Source organism: Oppia nitens, unplaced genomic scaffold (genome assembly GCF_028296485.1).
Source record: "Oppia nitens isolate AA-2021 unplaced genomic scaffold, nextdenovo-longstitch-racon4-pilon3 scaffold4_pilon_pilon_pilon, whole genome shotgun sequence".
Taxonomy (NCBI): domain Eukaryota; kingdom Metazoa; phylum Arthropoda; class Arachnida; order Sarcoptiformes; family Oppiidae; genus Oppia; species Oppia nitens.
Window position 1 is genome coordinate 1,047,201 of NW_026533232.1, and position 19,995 is coordinate 1,067,195.

The window sequence follows — 19,995 nt, forward strand, 5'->3', positions numbered from 1 at the left end:
TATATAAATACAAAAAACAACAAATAATAATATTATTAGTATTTATTATACAGTAATTTAAAAATTATAATGAACTAAACTATAGTCAATTGTATGTATTTAAAAAATATATAAATAAGCAAATATCAAACCAACAATAATATGATAAAAATGCTAAACTCATCCTAAATATAAATATATACGTATAAAAAAATATTTCCATATAATAATTATTATTGCAGTATATATATAATCAGGGTTGTTAAAGGGGGAGGGAGTAAGCGATCTCACAATATATACTAAATAATAATTATATTTTTTTATTAATTATTATAATTAAACAGTCAAAAAACAAGTAATTATTATAGTTTTTAGTCATATATACCGATATATTTATAATACTAAACTACAATATTAATTAATTTCTAAATTGTTGTAAAAATAAGTATTATTTGTTGAATAAAATATTTTTTGAGAACATTAAGGAATTAAGTTGGGAATATTATCTATTATTCGGGGGAATTTAGATATATAATTTTTAAGGGAATTTATTGGAAATTTACTTTAATTAGACAAAAAATTGTTGTTTAATAGATGCAATAAAAGTTGTTAACCCCAGCACTCAGATTTTTGCCATTTTACCCCTCCCTATACCCCATTGAAAACAAAAAACTTTAGCAACCCTGTGATATTGTATATTTTCAACAAAAACAAACTAACAGTATATTTTATAAATGTATACTATTGTATTAATATTACTACTAATTACATATTGTTAATAAATAATAATAATTAAAAACTACTCTTTGAACATAAAATGTTTGAACAAATATGCGATACTCCACTTTGGGTAAGAATATATATATTAAATATGATATACTATTATTTATTTACATTATATTATATATGTAGTTATATTTTCAAAAAAAAATTAATAATAAATTACTTATAAATAATATAAGTTTGTTAATAATAATAATAACAAAATAATAACAAAAAAATTCAAAGATATATCTAATTTTTAAACAATAGATTTCCAACCAAACCTGGAATACTCCAACTCCTCATCTGAGCTCATGTATGATCGATACGGTATTCACATGGCTTCCGGTCAAATTCATTTGGCTGTGTATACCATACATTATATGGGAATGTCGTAAATCGGATAAGCAATCAATTCAATGGAATTACTATAATATTAGCCGCTTATTGATAGCCAGTTTGAGCGCAGTCCTCGCTTTAGTCGATTGTATACTATGTTTGTTACGGAGATTTCAATGGCACGACAACACCACCGACACCAACATAAACACGGCTCACATAATATCAACAGTTATTCAATGTGTCACCCGATTAGCTGTTTGTATAATATTCAGCTGTCACCGAAAATATGGTCTTAATAGCTGCGGCTGGCATATCAAGACATACCTATTGTTGACCACTATTTTCGGTGCCCTATCTATTGTTACCTATACTACACAACAAGCAATGATTGAAAACTATGAATTTATCATTTATTGTTTACAATTTTATTTGACACTAGCATTGCTAATATTTTCATCAATTGACGACCGTTTACCAGAAAATAGTTACGGTTCACTAGTTAATGATACCAAATGTCCCCAGGATATGGCTACCTGGCCATCAATACTAACATTCAATTGGATGAATAGCCTGATTATCAAGTATTGGCAACAAAATTCACTGACAATTGGCGACTTGTGGGCAATACGTGAACAAAACAGTACTTTATATAATTATAATTGTTTTCAAAAACATTGGAAAACAACTATAGATAGACAACAAACATCAATAGATTATAAAACAAATTTTTTTCATACAATCAAATCGTTTTTATTGCAGTATTCAACAAAAACTAAACTAAACAAAAATACAGTCAATTTTGGGGGCAAATCAAAAAATTTATTATTATTACCAACAAATTTGTACTGGATACTATTCAAAACTTTTGGTTTCAATTTTATAATTAACTGTCTATTCTATATAATAGCTGCTTGTTTTCGTGTGTCCCAACCTATAGTAATCAGGTATACTCAAGTAGTAGTAGTAGTAGTAGTAGTAGTAGTAGTTTACTTGCATTCATATACAGTATATGTTATAATATTAATTATATATTAATTTTTTTCAACTAAACGAAAATATTATTAGATTATTGATAAGTTTTACCGAAAATCTCAACGAACCTCAATGGCACGGTTATGTTTATACACTGGTATTAATTGCTATAAACATGTTTTATTCAATAGTCTATGCACTTTACAGTGCAAATATTTCGGTATTAGGTAAGTGAAAAAACACAAATTAAATACATTAAATTCTATATATATTTCCTATATTTTTTTAAAACAAACAAAAAATAAGGACAACGTATGACTGCATGCCTGATATCAGCCGTATATCGTAAATCACTAGTACTGGACTATAATGACCGCAAAAATCATGTAACCAGTGGCCAGATTATTAGCTTAATGTCTATCGATTGTACACGATTTACGGGTACAGTATATATATATACTATAAAAAATAACTTATTTTACAACTAACCCTTATTATAACTGTGATCTAACAATTGAATAATAAATTATTTGTATATTTATTTTTTTTTTTAAATACAATTTTTATTTTCAGACGGTATGCTAAACATTGCATTTGCCATATCATCGCCGGCACAGATACTGGTTATACTCGGTTTACTCTACAGTGAATTAGGTGCGTCCCCTACACTGGCCAGTGCCGCCATAATTTGCCTAATGTTGGCCATCTGTTTATCGACATCAAAATCGGTCAAACATTATATTACTAAACAAATTAAATACAAGGATCAACGCATTCAACTAACCAATGATCTACTAAATGGCATTAAAGTAACAAAAGTAATAATATCCAAAAACTAAAAAAAACTAAACTATTTTTTAAAAAAATAATTTTTAAACTTTTGCTAAACTTTTTGATTGTATAGTAAATACAGTATTTGACAGTTAATTAATTATCTCTCTCTCTCTATATATATATATATATATATATATATATATCTATATATCTATCTATCTCTATCAATATAATTGCATAGTTATATGCGTGGGAGACAGCATTTTACAAAATGATAGTCAAACTGAGGGCCAATGAGATCAGACATATACGTTGGTCCAGTATGTTAGGAGTTATCTATGTTTTTATGGCCACCTGTTCACCATATATAGTGTTTTCGGTAGCGTTTATTGCCTATATCTTTATCGATGACGGCTCCGGTGGACAATTGGATGCCCAGAAATTGTTTGTTTCAATGGCATTGTGTCTATTTTTGCGTAACGTCCTATTTTATCTACCGACAGGGATTGATGCAGTTTTATCAGTAATTATAATTACCTTTTTTTTCAATTATTATATGAGTTAATAAAAATATTATTTATGTTATATTAGATTAATATAACAATTAGACGCTTAAACAAGTTCCTGAATTTGCGTGACAAATGTGATTACGTGACACACAATGCCGGCGGTAATGATAACTGTGTTGTTAGTATTGAAAACGGGTCGTTCACATGGAGTGCGGTTAACAACAAAGATAAGAGTAGCAATCAATCAAATAATATGTCGACAAATAAGTTTCATTTAAATGATATAAATTTGAAAATAACGGATCAATCGTTTGTGGCAATTGTCGGTGGCGTAGGTTCGGGCAAAAGTTCACTATTGGAGGCACTGTTTGGTGAAATGGACAAACAGTCGGGCAATGTTGACATACGGTTGGGCAACAAACTAGCTTACGTTCCCCAACAGGCATGGATACAGAATGCATCGTTGAAACAGAATATATTGTTTGGAAAGCCCTATTCGGATAGTCTATACAGACAAGTGCTGTATAGTTGTTCACTGGAACAGGATCTGAGTCAACTGACTGCCGGCGATGAGACAGAGATTGGCGAAAAAGGTATCAATTTGAGCGGAGGTCAGAAACAGAGAGTCAGTTTAGCCAGAGCTGTCTATTCAGATGCCGATCTATACCTAATGGACGATCCACTCAGCGCCGGTAGTTTTTTTTTGTTTATAATTAAAATAATATTTTTTCATAATTTTATTGATAATTTTATCATTTATACTGTATATATATATATAGTTGACGCACATGTGGGCAAACATCTAATGAAAGAGATATTAGACTCGAAAACCGGTTTATTGCGAAATAAAACCCGAATTCTGGTTACAAATCAATTGTTTGTTTTGCCAAATGTCGATCAGATTGTTGTACTAAAAAATGGTAAAATCCAAGCAATCGGTTCCTATGATTATCTAATCAAAGAAAATCAAGAATTTTATGAATTAATAAAAGAATATTCTGTTAATTCAATTAATGATAATAATATTATTGAAAATAATAATAATAATAATAATACCGATACTAATAAAGTCAATGAAACTAAACATGAAATCAATAGTTTGAATAAATTTTATTCAAACAATAATAATAAACAACTAATAGATGAGGAATACTTTGAAAACGGAAATGTCAGTTATAAAGTAAGTATTATTTTATTTAGATTTTTATTATTGTTATTATTTAGTGTTAAAAATAATAATGATAGACAGTTATAACAAAATAATAATAATAAATAAATAAAAAACTAAATACAAGTGTTTCGAATTGTAATTAAAAATTGTTTATTTAAAAAAACATAATTATTATTCAACAATAAATTTAAAAAAAAAAAAATTTTATTAACAGGTTTATATAAAATATGCCAAACAAATGTCAATTTTATTGTCAACGGTTATGTTTGCATTTGTTTTGGCATCAAATGTCTTTATAATTAGTATAAACTTTTGGCTTAAACACTGGAGCCAACAACAACATACCGGTGCCCAACAACCAGACAACAACAACTACTATGAACTGAAAGTGTTGACAGTTTTGACAGTCTGTCAGATGATAACCTTATTTATCAGCCGATATACACTAATAATCGGTTCATTGCGTGCATCCATACGAATGCACAATAGGATGTTGTGGTCAGTGATGAGGTCGTCGATGCAGTTCTTCGACACCACACCATTGGGTCGGATTGTCAACCGGTTTAGTAAAGACATTGATATCATCGATACGACCACTCATTTATTTTTGGGGTTTGTTTTATATATATATAGTATATACCTAATTACATATCAATAAAAAAAACTAGTAGTAATTATAGTAAAATTAACAATTTTTTTTGCTCAGATATTGTCTATTTTTGACATTAACTTGCATTTCATCGGTTATTATCATATCAATAGTAACGCCACTATTTATTATACCGTTAATCATATTATGTCTATTATATTACATGTTTCAGGTTTGCTATATATAATAATCATTTTCTTACATTAAATTATAATTGTATAAATAATAATAAAAAACAACTAAATGTTTTTTTAAATTATATAAATTTAGCATTATTACACAAAATTATCATGTCAACTTAAAAGGTATTTATAATTATCAAATACTTTATACCAATTATTAATAAAAATATAATTAGTTAGACAATCATATTTATTTTAATATAAAAATTATATATATTTATATATTTTATATAATATTAAAATCTATATTATTATACAGTAATACAATAGTTATTAATATTGTTTTGTATTTATAATATAATAATTATACATTTCTCATCTGTAATGTTATTTTAGATTAGAGTCTATCACTAGATCACCAATTTATGCCTGTTTTAGTGAATCAATAGCCGGTTTGTCCAGTATTAGGGCGTATGGATGTGAAGATAGATTTATAAGACAATTGGATCGCAAAGTTGACACAAACATGCGCTGTCTGTTTCCGTTTGTTGCGGCCAACAGTTGGCTTCAGATACGGTTGGATTTGCTATCAAATTTGGTAGTATTTTTTGCCGCACTGTTCATTATATTGGATAGACAGTCACTGAAAGCCGGCGATACCGGTATGTCCCTATCGAATGTGATGACATTGACCTATACATTGGGAGCCGTTGTCCGAATGTTTGTCCAATTTGAGAACAGTATGGTTTCGTTTGAACGAATTGATGAATACTGTCGATTGGCACCCGAAGCTCGCTGGAGGTCAGCCAACAACAAAAAACAACAGTTAGCAGATAACTGGCCAAACAGAGGAGAGATTGACTTTGTAGAGTACAGTACACAGTATAGAGAGAGCTTGGATTTGGTGTTAAATTCAATTGATTTAAGTATTAAATCGGGAGAAAAGGTATCTATAATTATATATATATTTTTATCCATATTTTATTTTAAAAAAACATATGATTAAAAAAAAGATAGGAATCGTTGGCCGAACCGGTGCGGGAAAGTCATCGCTAACTTTGGCTCTGTTCAGACTTATTGAGTCAGTCTCTGGTAGGATAGTCATCGACGGTATAGACATCAGTCAGTTGGGTCTACAAGAGTTGAGATCACGATTAACAATCATACCTCAAGATCCGGTACTATTTTCGGGAACAATTCGCTCAAATTTGGATCCGTTTGGCAACTGTTCTGATGATCAGTTGTGGACAGTCTTAGAGCAGTCACATCTCAAGTTGTTTGTCAGATCACTGGAAGCGGGACTCGACTGTTGTGTGGCTGAGGGAGGAGACAATCTGAGTGTCGGTCAGCGACAGCTCATATGTCTGGCCCGGGCTCTGCTTCGACATACGGCTGTCCTTATTCTGGACGAGGCCACGGCTGCCGTTGACGTCGAAACCGATACACTTATACAGCAAACTATTAAACAACAATTCAAGTCGTGTACAGTCCTAACCATAGCTCACAGATTGAACACAATTATGGATTCAGATCGTGTGATAGTACTTCACGAGGGAAGGGTAGCTGAATTAGACACACCTAATAATTTACTTACTGATAGTCAATCGATTTTCTATTCCCTGGCCAAAGATGCCGGACTTGTGTAAAGTGTTTGTTCATCACTTGTTTTTTTTTGTAAAATAAAATTTCAAAATTTAATTATAATATGACTGATACAGTATTATTATAACTTATATTATTAGTTATTGAAATAAAATAATATAAATTTATAATGTAATTAATTTTATTTTTTTTAATTATATTTTTAAATATTATTTGTTTTATTAAATAAACAAAAAAATTTTGTAAATTTTTTTATATTATATTACATATATATTTTTACATAATTTATAAATTTTAAAAAATTGCATAAATTACTAAAAAAAATAAAGTACTATACATTATAATACAGTATATAGAAAATAAATTTGTTTATAAAATAAAATAATAATAAAGTAATAAAATATAAATAAAATACAAAAAAAAACAAATATTCTTTAGGTTTTATATAGTTTTTATAATAATTGATAAATTAAAATATAATGTATATTATTGATAGATAGTAATCTCTAAAATAAATATAAATAATCTAAGTTTTCATTTTTATTTAAGTAACTGTACAAATAATTTTTAAAAATCAATTGTAAATGTTTTATATTTTTATAAATTATTAATACAATTAAATATAATACATATGCTTGAATTAGTTATTTTTTAAAAAAAAAATTATAAGTAACAAAATCACCTCATATACTGTACATTCAAAAAAAAACTTTACTATCACATCAAATATACATTATAAATTGTCTTTACTTTTTTATATTAAGTTAATAATCAGGTAATGTATTGCCTAAAAAACTATTGCCTAATGTACAGCAAGTTTTAGCTAAAAACAAAATAAAAATCAACACATTATTACAGATAATTACTGTATTAACTTTAAACAAATGTGAAAAAAAAACAATTTTGTTGTTGTTGTTGACACAATGCAATCTTGATTATAAAAATGTGTTAGAAATCTAAAAATATTTCATAAAATAAACTGTATATAAACTCAATTGAATACTCAGAAAATATATACAGTATATTCAATAAAAATTAAGTCGATTGACGCTAAAATTGATTTTAATAATTATTATAATATTTGGTATTGAAAGTATTGAATATAATTATTATTAAATAATATATATTATAGTATAATATTTATATATAATAAGTATCCCTAAACTTTATCTAAGTTTTATAATATTATAGATTATTAATATTATATAATATTAGTAGTATTTATAGTTAGATATACTATTTTAGAGTTTACTATCAGTTAAAACTATTTATTATAATTTGTTATAATATAATCAATATTTTAATTTATTGAATATTTTTTATATAGATTTTAAATACGAATTGTCGAATACGTCGAAAATTAAAAAAAACAATTCAAAATGTTTAATACATTTAAAGTAAGCATCGGTTCAATGTTATTCATACAACTGTTTTGTTGTACAGTTGTTATGGTCATTGGACAACAGTTCAAACTAAAACAGTTAAACGATCGACAAGCTATACACAACCAATGGGCCAGTCAACCGCTTACGGATACAACATATGACTATATTGTTGTCGGTGGCGGCACAGGCGGCTGTGTAGTGGCCTGTCGTCTATCGCAACGGGGAAACAATGTATTGATGATAGAGGCCGGCGGCGCTCAACATGCAGTATTGAACGATATGCCCGGTGCCTATGATAAGCAGTTAAAAGTTGGTAAAGATCAATTTTGGCAATACTATACTACACCGCAGGCTGCATGGGGTGGTCGGACGTACAATGAGATTCACGGCAAAGTATTAGGCGGCGACTCGTCGGTCAATGCAATGGTTTTCGGTCGGGGATCGTCCGTATATTACGATAGCATCGAAAAGAATACCGGTGCCCGTGGCTGGAGCTTCAAGGATGTGTTACCTTATTTTATGAAAATCGAAAACAATACCGATCCGACTGCTGACAGCAGATTTCATGGCCGTCAGGGACCGATAAAAGTGCAGGCGCCAAAGTCGACGGCTCCGATATTACAGAAATATTTGGACACTTTAGAAGAGATGGGTTTAGCCAACAAAGATCCGGACAACTATAACAACGACGACGCTGCCTTTCCCCAGGGTATGTGGTATAATGGTGTCCGATCGTCCACAGCTAACGGCTATATAGAGTTTGGCGGACTTTGTCCAAAACTGAAAGTTCAGGCCAATGCCTGGGTTTACAAATTGCTTATCCATAATGACACTAATGGTGAGCCCAGGGTCAGTGGCGTCCAGTTTGAGAAAAATAATAAAACTATTAAAGTCAATGCAACTAAAGAAGTTATCGTTTCGGCAGGTAATCATATAATTTATATATAGAGAGATATAAAGAAAGAAAGAAAGAAAGAGAGAGAGAGAGAGAGAGAGAGAGAGAGAGAGATGTTTTATATATTTATTTTTATATTCTGTTTAATTATCTGATTATAAACTGTATTTGAAAATACAATTCAGGTAATTACATGTCCGCACATTTGTTAATGTTGTCGGGTATCGGACCAAGAGATCATTTAATCGATATCAACGTCAGTCCGATTTGGGCCGATCTGCAAATTGGTACCTCATATCAGAACAGACCGGCCATTAACTTGGAATACGCCATTACTGACCAGAGTCTTGTCGGCGAATTACCGATGAATACTGACAGCCAGATCGAGGACTGTGTTGTTAACGGCAAGGGTCCGATGTGCGACGCGCCCCGTATATTGGTTTTATATAATTCAAAAATAAATTATCCGAAAGAGTTTGTCGATATTATCAACTTTGTCACACTGTCGCCGCCGGTCGCTGGCAGTAATGTCAGTGTTGGCCACGCGTTTACTTTTGTTTCTAAAACCAGAGCCATGGGTACTATACGCCTGAGATCTAACAATTATCGGGATTTGCCATACATTGATCCCAATGTTTTGGGTCATCCGGAGGACAAGACCCGTATGATGGACGCTATCGCCAAGTTTTTCTATCATATCGAGGAAACATCTTTCAAAAAATATGCCGCAATACCGGAAAAACCTCAAAGTTCAGAGTGTGAGTACTGTAAGTCAGGTCCCCAATGGAAGTGTCATGAACTGCACGAATGTCTGTTCCGGACTCTGGGTATAACCGAATTTCATCCATTGGGTGTAATACCGTTTGGTGGACCCAATCGTATAGAAGCGGTACTCGACGAACGTCTACGGGTCAAAGGTGTCCGCGGATTACGTGTAGCCGACGCGTCAATATTGCCAGTTGGCTATACCTTTACACCGAATACTGGTCCCGCTTATGTGGTTATGATGGTCGCCGAGAAAGTTGCCGATATGATCACTGAGGATAACAAACACTAATTACTACTATATTTTCCAATATATTTATCCAATTAATTGTTTTTACAATTATCTATACTTTATTTGAAAAATCATAGTACAGTGTATTACACTATGAAAATTAGAAATCTTATAACTATAACTTTATGATACATATACAGTATAACATAATTAACTTACAAGATATTTAATAATAAAAATTTTTTTTAAACAATAAGTATAATAAATTTACACTGAATCATTTAATATGTACTAGTTTATTTTTATAATCTTATTTTATAAACTTTAATTAACATCACTGAATAGTATATATATATATATATATATATATATATATATATATATACAATAATAATAATTAATAATTTTAAAATAAATTCACTAACAGTTTAATAAATTACCGATAAAGTTAATTTTTAAAATTTTGAAATTAATAAAATTACATAATTATGTAAAGTATAAGTTTGATAACTAATAGCATAACTCATAAAAATCTAGCTTTATTGGTAAATAATTTTTTTTAGATATAATAATAATAATACTCATAGATACTAATGATTATAAAGTTTATAATATAAACAATAAATTTTTTTTGCTATATTTATAGCATATAATTTTGTTGAATTTATAAATTTAATAAATTTGTTTAAAATACTAAAAAAAAAATATTTAATATTATTATTATAAAGTAATATAATATAATTTATTAAATATACTAAATAATAAGTTAAAATATAATACAATGTATATTATTAATAGACAGTAATATCCAATATAAATATAAATAATAGGTAAATAAGATTTTTCATATATAATATGTAACTGTACAAATAAATTAATTTTTTAAAATCAAAAGTAAATGTTTAATATTTATTTTTATAAATTATTAATACAATTGAATACATATGTTTTATTTAGTTATTTATTAATTATTTTAAACTATTTAAATCACCACATATACTATCATCAGATATCATCATTATATTGTATTTACTTTTAGATTAATCTAATAATCAGGTAATGTATTGTCTAAAAAAAATCGCAAGTTTTTTGCTAAAAACAAGCTAAAAATCAACTCATTATTACCGGATAATTATTGTATTAAAAAATAAATGTGACAAAAATTTTGACAATCTTTATTTAAAAATGTGTTAGAAATCTAAATATATATCATAAAATAAATTGCATATAAAGTCTATTGAATTTTTTTTTATCAGAAACTATATATACTGGTATACATAAAGTGTATATTCAATAAATTCAGTCAATTGCCGTTAAAATTGATTTAAATAATAAATGAAAAATATTTGTATTGAAAGTTATTGAAGATAATTATTACTGTATTAATATATTATAGTCTAATATTAATACACCAAAAAAATATGCCTAAACTTTGTCTAAGTTTAGCAACAGTAGTAGTAGTAGTTTGTTGGCTACAGTTGTGGACAGTTGTCAATGCCGTCAATACAAATCAGCCAAAACTAAAGGAACGACAGGCCATTCACGACCGATGGGCTAATCAGCCGCTAAAGAAAACTACGTTCGACTATATAGTGGTCGGCGCCGGTACTACTGGTTGTGCTGTGGCCTGTCGTCTGTCGCAAAACGGCAATCAAGTACTGTTGATAGAGGCCGGCGGTGCCCAGAGTGCACTCTATCACGATCTACCCGGTGCTTACTCATACAATTTGCAACAAAACAAGGATCAGCTGTGGCTATATAAAACCGAACCGGTAGCCGAAATGGGCAACCGAGTGCTGGACGAAAATCATGGCAAAGTAATCGGCGGCGATTCAACGGTCAACGCTATGGTTTCCGGTAGGGGTGCACCCAACTATTATGACGCCATTGAAAAGCTTACCGGTGCCCGGGGCTGGAGTTTCAAAGAACTGTTGCCGTATTTTTTGAAATGGGAAAACAATACCGATCCCAGTGTTAGTAGCAAAGATCACGGCCGTACGGGACCAATACGATTGGCAGTGCCGAAATCTGTAGCGCCAATACTGAACAAGTATGTCGATGCACTTAAATCAATTGGTGTGCCAAACGTTGATCATATACCAGCACCGGGTCCAGTAGCCAATATAGGATCAGGATTGTTTGCCGATGGTCTACGATCGTCCAGTTCTAACGGTTATATCGAGTTTGGCGGACTGTGTCCCGAACTTAGTATCCAGGCCAACGCACACGCGTCCAAATTGATTATAGATAAGGAAGGGTCGACTATTCAAGCACATGGAGTAGAGTTTGTCAAAAATGGTACCAAACATACAGTTAGTGCCACCAAAGAGATTATCGTATCGTCGGGTAATTGTTGTTTCAAATACTCTCTCTCTCTCTTTCTTTCTCTCCCCCTCYCTCTCTCTCTCTCTCTCTCTCTCTCTCTCTCTCTTTCTCTCTCATACACACACACACTCACAGAGTAGTAATAATTATGTAAACATTTTACAACTTATATATAAAAGGAGGTTACGGTTCGTCACAGTTATTAATGTTGTCGGGTATCGGACCGCGCGATCATTTGACCGAAATGAAAATCAATCCCATTTGGGTCGATCTACCGGTGGGCAGCGCCTACCAGAATAGGCCGGCCATTAATCTGCTGTACGACATCAAAGATCAAGTCAACGCTCGTCCCATACCGATGCTCGACGATCAACAACTGGGCGATTGTTTGACTGGTGAAAAAGGATCCCTGTGCGAAGCACCCAGGCTATTTATTACACTCAACTCCAAGGTGAACACACCCAAAGAGTATACCGATATTGTTTACTTTGGTAACGTTAGACCTACCGGTAAGGGCGATATAATTCAGGGATCGGCATTTGCATTTATTACCCGTACGATGAGCCAGGGTCATATTAGGCTCAGATCAGCCGACTATCGCGATCTGGTACGGGTTCAGCCCAACTATTTCAAGCACCCGGAGGATAAGGTACGTCTGATGGATGCTATCGCCCAGTTCTATCGTTTAGTGGAGGAAACATCGTTCAATAAGTATGCCTCAGTACCGGCCCAACCGCAGAGTCCGGACTGTTCCTATTGCGAGTCCGGTCCGGTTTGGAAGTGTACCAAATATCACGAATGTCTGATCCAGACTCAAGGTATTACTGAATTTCATCCGCTCGGTGTGATGCCGATCGGTGCCGTCGACAGTAAAGAGTCGGTACTCGACGAACGTCTACGGGTCAAAGGTGTGTCCAAACTTCGGGTAGCCGATACGTCCATATTGCCGTCAAAAGATACCTACACACCCAATACATGTCCGGGTAGTGTGGCCTATATGGTGGCCGAAAAAGCGGCCGAAATGATATTGGAGGACAATAAATGATAATATATTCATAATTATTATTATATATTTTTTTAGTTTTTAGTAATACTGTAATGTTTAGCAGGTTCATACATGTAGTGCACAAAAAATACAATATAATTATTATTATTATGTTGTTATTATTTTATTATTACAGGTAGTATAAGATAATTTTATTTTTAACTATTATTTACTTAAATAGTTTACTTTGATTTTGTAGTTTGATTTGTTAGACTGTACTGTAGTTTATTTTTTTTTATTGATGAACTGATATTATGTTTTTGGTTAATGTATTTTTCCTGTTTTGATTTACAAAATAAAGTATTATATTTTTGAAATAATTATTTAATTTTATATAATTATTACAACTAATTAATTACATTTTTTTTAGTTAAATGTTTGACATTTAATGTTCATTTATTGATTAATTAAGAAAAAAATAATCAAAATATGTTTGAATTTATTAAAAAAAAGACTATAAATTTTAAATTGAAATAATTTTAGTTAATCTATAATATTTAGATAAATTTATATATATATATACTGTATATTGATAAACAATTTCTGCATTTAATTTCAGAGACACTTTACAATTAAGTCAATAATTTTATTTTAAAATATTTATTTTTGACAATTGTAGATGCCGTTTGTTTCCTTATTATGTTTATTAAAATTTATAATATTATTAGCTCTCTCTCTCTCTTTATTTATTAATTTTTTTTTATTAATTAATTAAAACAATAATGACAATCAAACAAATAGTTTACGGTTTAATTTTTAAAATATACTGTAAATGTAATTGAATTATACAATTAAAATAAACAGTTTTTTCAACTAATTTAGTTTTATTGATTCATAATAAAAATAACAATTACTTAAGCATTTAAACTATTAATAATTATTAAATTAAAAAAGTTTATGATAACTTCAAAACAAATTTTTATTATAAAATAATTTTTTAATATTAATTTTTTAAAAATTATAATTACATTAATTATATTAGCATAAAAAATTACAAACTATGTTAATTTTAAATATATTATTAATTAATCTATTTAAAAAAATATTTTTTTTCAAAACCTAACAAAAATAATCAAAATTTTAGATTCAGTTAATTCAGTTAATTGGTTTCAGATTAAAACAAATATTTTTTTTAATTTGATATTATTAATTAAAAACATACATTATAGTATGCTATAAATAGGTATATAAAATGAAAATTTTAAAAAAATATTTTTTAGATTAAATGTTAAATTAATTAAAATAAAATGTTACTGTACAAGTTTATATTTAAAAAACAAACATTATTATTATAATATGATATTTTAAAATTAATATAGTATTTATTTTTTTTAAATAACTAAAAAATAAAACATTATTTTAGATAACATCCGGTGCCCACAAATCCGTTATACCGGTGCCGGTCCAGTATTTTCTAACCAGTTTATCGACTACACCGGCTTCATCATTGTTCAAATGTAACCTCCAGTTCCCGGCAGTGCCTTTCCTCAGTCGCCATTTGATTTCCTGATTGTCGGCATATTTTTCGCTCATCACATCAAACGAGGACAGCCTAACAATCTTATCCAATAGTGTCTCCTTTTGATTGTTATTGATATTATCGCTACTATCGGTGACCATATGCGACAATCTATCGAAATATTTTTTACCCAAAAACCGTGCGATCTGTTCGATACCTTTGCGCGGATCGGCCAACACTTCCTCAAACACGAGTACTTCAAAATTAGGATCCGATCGGTGCGGCCAATAGTCGGCCACAAAATGAAAATAGTCGCCATATTCACGATCGGGTATCAGTCGTTCCATTAGAAAGTAGTCGCCGGGTGTGACCTCATTCGGACCGAACCAATGCCTGTTACGGAACATCATATATTTGGAAACGAATGTGTCTTTCGGATTGCGGACAACAAACAGATATTTTGCCCGCGAGTTCAGTGCAAACAACTTGCGTCGCAAATGTGTCTTAAAAAATACCACTTCTTTATCATCTTCTTTCTCCTCTTTAGTACTGTCGTTAGCTTCTTCACTATGAAGACAGCACTCATTGATGGCACCGTTATCTAGAAATGACCGACCCTTGTCCAGTGCCCGTTGACCAGTGGTCTCAATTAGATGATCGTAGCCGACAAAGGCATCCGTATTCTTGCAGTTGCTTAACAACAGTTGTATGATATACGATACAAAGTGGCTGCCACTGCGCGGATAGGATATGACAATACGGTCGCACTCCCGGTGCTCATACTGTTCGGAAAATGTCATTTCATCGAAATATTTTTGTTTCTCTTTATGAATGTTGGCCGTAATTTCGGACATAGTTGACCATGATAATTTATTTGATAATGCAAACATAATCTGTACTGGATAAAATTTTTCTAGTGAATTACAAAATTACAAATTATTTATAAATAATAATAATAGATATTATTATTATTATTTATAAATATTTTTATATATTTCACTATTTTATTCTCCTTTTATGTAAAATATTTAATAGGTGTGGATAGTGTATGTATGTATATATGTATGTATGTATGTGTGTGTGTGTGTGTGTGTGTGTGTGTGTGTGTGTGTGTGTGTGTGTGTGTGTGTGTGTAATAAATTACAGGTATTTTTTATTAGATATTTGCTTAATCATATTATTTTTTACAAATAAAATAAATTATTTTTTTTTTAAATTATGTTTAAAAAATAATCAGATAAAATATTTGACTTTTATTTATTTTTTTAAATACATATTTACTTAACAACTATAATCAAAAATTAGATTAATATTTTTTTTTTAAAAACTTATTTAATTTTACAGAAAATGATTTAATTATTATTAATATAGTTATTTCATTTCATTCAAAATGCAGTAATTTTTATTTATTAATAATAATAAATAAACTCAAATTAATCAACTCAACAATTAATAATAAATATAAATATATATAATATCTTTCTTAATGATTAATTATATATTTATTTATAAACACTTTATATTATATTTATAAAAATTAATTTTATTTTTATATAATTAATCAAATAGATCCAATTGTAATAGAAAAATTAAAATAAAATAATTTTAAACATTTAAAGTTTAATGAAAAAAAATAAAGTATACTTTAGTAAACAAAATAGTTATAAAAACTTTTTATTTTTTGCTAAAATGTTAATTATTATTTTATTAATCATTTAGCAAATATTTTAGTTATTCAAAAAAATAGATTTCATCATTTTTAGCATTTGAATATTTGGTTATTAGCTATAATTCACATAAATTAACAATATATCTATAAATTATACAATTGAATTATACACAAAAAAAAACAACACAATTACTAAACAAAAATAATCTATATATGAATTAATTAAATTAGCCATATCTTTAAGCAATTATTTTCTAAGATTTATTATTTAAATATTGTATGAAAAAAAATGTTTTCTAATATTACATAAAATAAGTGTACAGTATATTCAACAATAAAAAATTCAAATTTTTTGTCAACTAATAGTTTTGTAATTTTTTTCATAAGTTTTACAAAAATTTTTTTTTTTTTGAAATCATCATTTTCATTATCAGATATTCTAATGACAAACAAAATTATTGAATTTATTAAATATTTTACATACATTGTTGTTGTTGTTTTTGTTGTTGTTGTTGTTATACAACTACTAATATTATAATTATATTTATGAAAATTATTATTTTTTTTATATATATATAATTACTATATAGTATATACTATTTACAGTTTAAAATTATCTACTTGTATATGACTAGATATAAAAATATTAATATACTGTTTTAAAAAAAAAATGTCAATAATTAGTCAAATCTTAAATTATAATCTTAGTAATTATAATGTAAATGTATAGTAATTTATGATCTAATATTTTAAGAGTTAATTTAAGTTTAATTAATTTTTTGTTGTAAATTTATTTAAATTAAATTTTTTTTTTAAATTAAGTTTAGTATTTATTTTGCTAATTCTCTCTCTCTCTCTCTCTCTCTCTCTCTCTCTCTCTCTCTTCTCTCACTAACTCACTCTCTCTTTTTTTATTTTTTTTAATCAATTAGACTCATTCACACATTTAGGTATAATTTAGAAAAACTAATAAAAATTTTATTTCAAAGATTTGTATTAATTAAATAATAAATAATTACTAAAAATAATAAGAAAACAAAAAACAAATTAAAGTCAATTTCGTGGAACCAATTGAACGTAAACTCCGTTTTTCGGCGAACATGTAATCAGTTTGAAGTCGCGTTCAATTTCGCCGATCTCTGTCCTGGGACCGGGTGTTATGGCATACCGGTGCAAAAGTTCGCAGAGAAGCACTTTGACAGACAACAGTGCAAATCTACGGCCGGGACAGACACGCGGTCCGTAGCCAAATGGCTGATAGATGACCGGATCGATTGGCGATTGTTTATCAAGAAAACGATTCGGTATAAACTGGTTCGGCTCTGACCAGTAGGTCGGATCTCGTTGTAATTGTACTGTTGGCACCCGTATGTCAATACCTTTTGGCAGTGTCATTGATTTGTACTTATAGTCGGCATTGGACTGTCGACTGGTAAATATAGTATCGGTCGGATAGAGACGAAGCGATTCGTTGATGACGGCATCGATCATCGGTAGACTAGACATGACATTGTAGTCAAATTTGCCGTATTTGTCGAAGTGTTCGCATATTTCATCGTAACACTGTTGTTGGGCATCTGCGTGATTGACCAGACAGTGTACGATAAAGCCTAACCAATTGGCCGGACTTTCGTAGGCGGCTTCGTGTATAACTACAACGTTGGCAATCAGTTCAGTATCGGTAAGCGGTTTACCGCCGCTTAACTTGGGATCGACTCGTGTCTCAAGCATCAGGTCCAGCATGTCTTTGCGTTTATTACTCAACTGTTTATTATTATTATTATTATCAGATTTACCCTTATTGTTGGCGGCCAATCGGCGCTCAACGATAGTATGACCGGCTTTCCACAGTAGACCGTGATAGGTTAGCTCGAAGTAGTCCCAAACAGTTTCGCATACATCGCGTACGGCATTGATTACAGTGGCAAACTCGGGAAAGCATAGCAACAGCGAGGCCAGTATGTTGTCTTTTGGCCGTATACTGAACACACCGCGGGAGGCCTGAAAAAATGGATTCTCATTGGGATCAGTGTCGTGGATATCGGTGCTGACACTGAACGCGGCACTGTCTACCAGATCGATGGTAGTGGCCTCCAGACGTTCATAGATATTGAACTCTTGGCCTTTGTCGGCAAACGATTTGATTTTGTTCATCAATATATCGACACATTTGTTGACCACCGGTGTCTGTGCCCGCAAACTGGACGAACTAAACCACGGACTGAACAGCGATCGCATTTGTTTCCACCGAACCGATTCCGATCGGGTTAACTAAAAAATCAGGAGCGAGGACAACACAATTGGACAGTTAGTTATTTGTTTTTTGAGAACAAGTAGATAACAACTAATTAATATGACTTACCATTTGATGATAATTTTTATTATGATAAATACCGCCGGGAATAACGTACGGTCTTGAGCTAAAGTATTGAAAGTCTTTAACTTGTATGCGCCTCAATAGGTCCGGATCGGTGACCACCAGAAACGGTTTGGCACCCAAATAGTAGCCAAAAATCTTACCGTATTTGGGTAGCCATTCATCATAGCAGTCATTATAGCCGCGCCTATAGTACTCAAACATATTGCCAAATATCAGATGCGGTTTTGGTCCGGGAATACCGTTCCTCTCCAGTATCGACATTCGCTGTTTGCGTTGCCAGACAAACCATATCAGTGCCGATATTAAACCAGTTATAACAATTGATAGGTAGGACTCGTTTATCATTTTTTTTAAAAATAGTATTATTATTATAAATATATATATATATAAAGTATATAAAATATTAATAATTATTTTTTTATAATAGTAACTTTGTTTAAAATTTTCTTTAAAAAATACAAAGAAAAAGTTACTGGTTTATAAATTAACTATTTAAACTAAAACTATTAGTAATATACTATACAAAACTAACTAGCTAATTATGAAACTAATTACTGATCTGATCAGTTAACTTTAAAAACATCTAAATATATATATATATATATATATATAAATAGCGTAGAGGTTTAATATCTTAGATATATATTTAAATATTATATACACGCCTATTAACTAATAAAATAATTTATCTAGGTAGTAATAACATAAACAACAAAAATTAATAATTATAATTTGCTAGCAATATTATCAACAACAACAAAATTTGCTGACCTAACAAAAAAATCATATACAACAACAACAACAACAAAAATTTATTATTACATTAATCATAAATACGTATATTAGATACCCTGTTATTTCTAACTAATAGTAGATTAGTATGATATCATAAAATTATTTTATTTTTTTAAAAAAATATTTTAATTACGATTTTTTGTTTGTTTAAAAGTTTGAAACA

General features: G+C 29.9%; 4 protein-coding genes across 5 annotated transcripts; 3 read left to right on the top strand and 1 right to left on the bottom strand.

The window, feature by feature from the left end:
- Positions 1-796: 796 nt before the first annotated feature.
- Positions 797-6,926, top strand: LOC128959820 (multidrug resistance-associated protein 1-like). The gene is made up of 14 exons (XM_054305835.1): positions 797-829; positions 1,012-1,723; positions 2,247-2,282; positions 2,362-2,496; positions 2,629-2,873; positions 3,071-3,352; positions 3,421-4,030; positions 4,118-4,258; positions 4,409-4,518; positions 4,724-5,121; positions 5,216-5,330; positions 5,429-5,463; positions 5,677-6,226; positions 6,294-6,926. Exons 1-14 carry the CDS (start codon positions 797-799, stop codon positions 6,924-6,926), a joined length of 4,035 nt encoding a protein of 1,344 aa, XP_054161810.1.
- A 976-nt stretch (positions 6,927-7,902) lies between these two features.
- LOC128959474 (L-sorbose 1-dehydrogenase-like) lies at positions 7,903-10,221 on the top strand. Of its 2 annotated transcripts, none has more exons than XM_054305433.1 (3): positions 7,903-7,975; positions 8,210-9,192; positions 9,348-10,221. In XM_054305433.1, exons 2-3 carry the CDS (start codon positions 8,262-8,264, stop codon positions 10,217-10,219), a joined length of 1,803 nt encoding a protein of 600 aa, XP_054161408.1. In that variant the 5' UTR covers positions 7,903-7,975; positions 8,210-8,261; the 3' UTR covers positions 10,220-10,221. The 2 variants fall into 2 exon arrangements, with proteins under 2 accessions (XP_054161408.1, XP_054161407.1); XM_054305432.1 differs by having other exon boundaries at positions 7,903-7,966.
- Positions 10,222-11,457: 1,236 nt separating this feature from the next.
- On the top strand, positions 11,458-13,557 carry LOC128959475 (L-sorbose 1-dehydrogenase-like). The gene is made up of 2 exons (XM_054305434.1): positions 11,458-12,505; positions 12,664-13,557. The coding sequence occupies exons 1-2, from the start codon at positions 11,581-11,583 to the stop codon at positions 13,527-13,529; spliced, it is 1,791 nt and encodes a 596-aa protein (XP_054161409.1). The 5' UTR covers positions 11,458-11,580; the 3' UTR covers positions 13,530-13,557.
- A 1,316-nt stretch (positions 13,558-14,873) lies between these two features.
- LOC128959821 (cytochrome P450 3A24-like) lies at positions 14,874-19,395 on the bottom strand. Its single transcript, XM_054305837.1, has 3 exons — positions 19,020-19,395; positions 17,716-18,928; positions 14,874-15,901 (listed from the first exon to the last, which is right to left on the bottom strand). The coding sequence occupies exons 1-3, from the start codon at positions 19,380-19,382 to the stop codon at positions 14,889-14,891; spliced, it is 2,589 nt and encodes an 862-aa protein (XP_054161812.1). The 5' UTR covers positions 19,383-19,395; the 3' UTR covers positions 14,874-14,888.
- Positions 19,396-19,995: the final 600 nt, after the last annotated feature.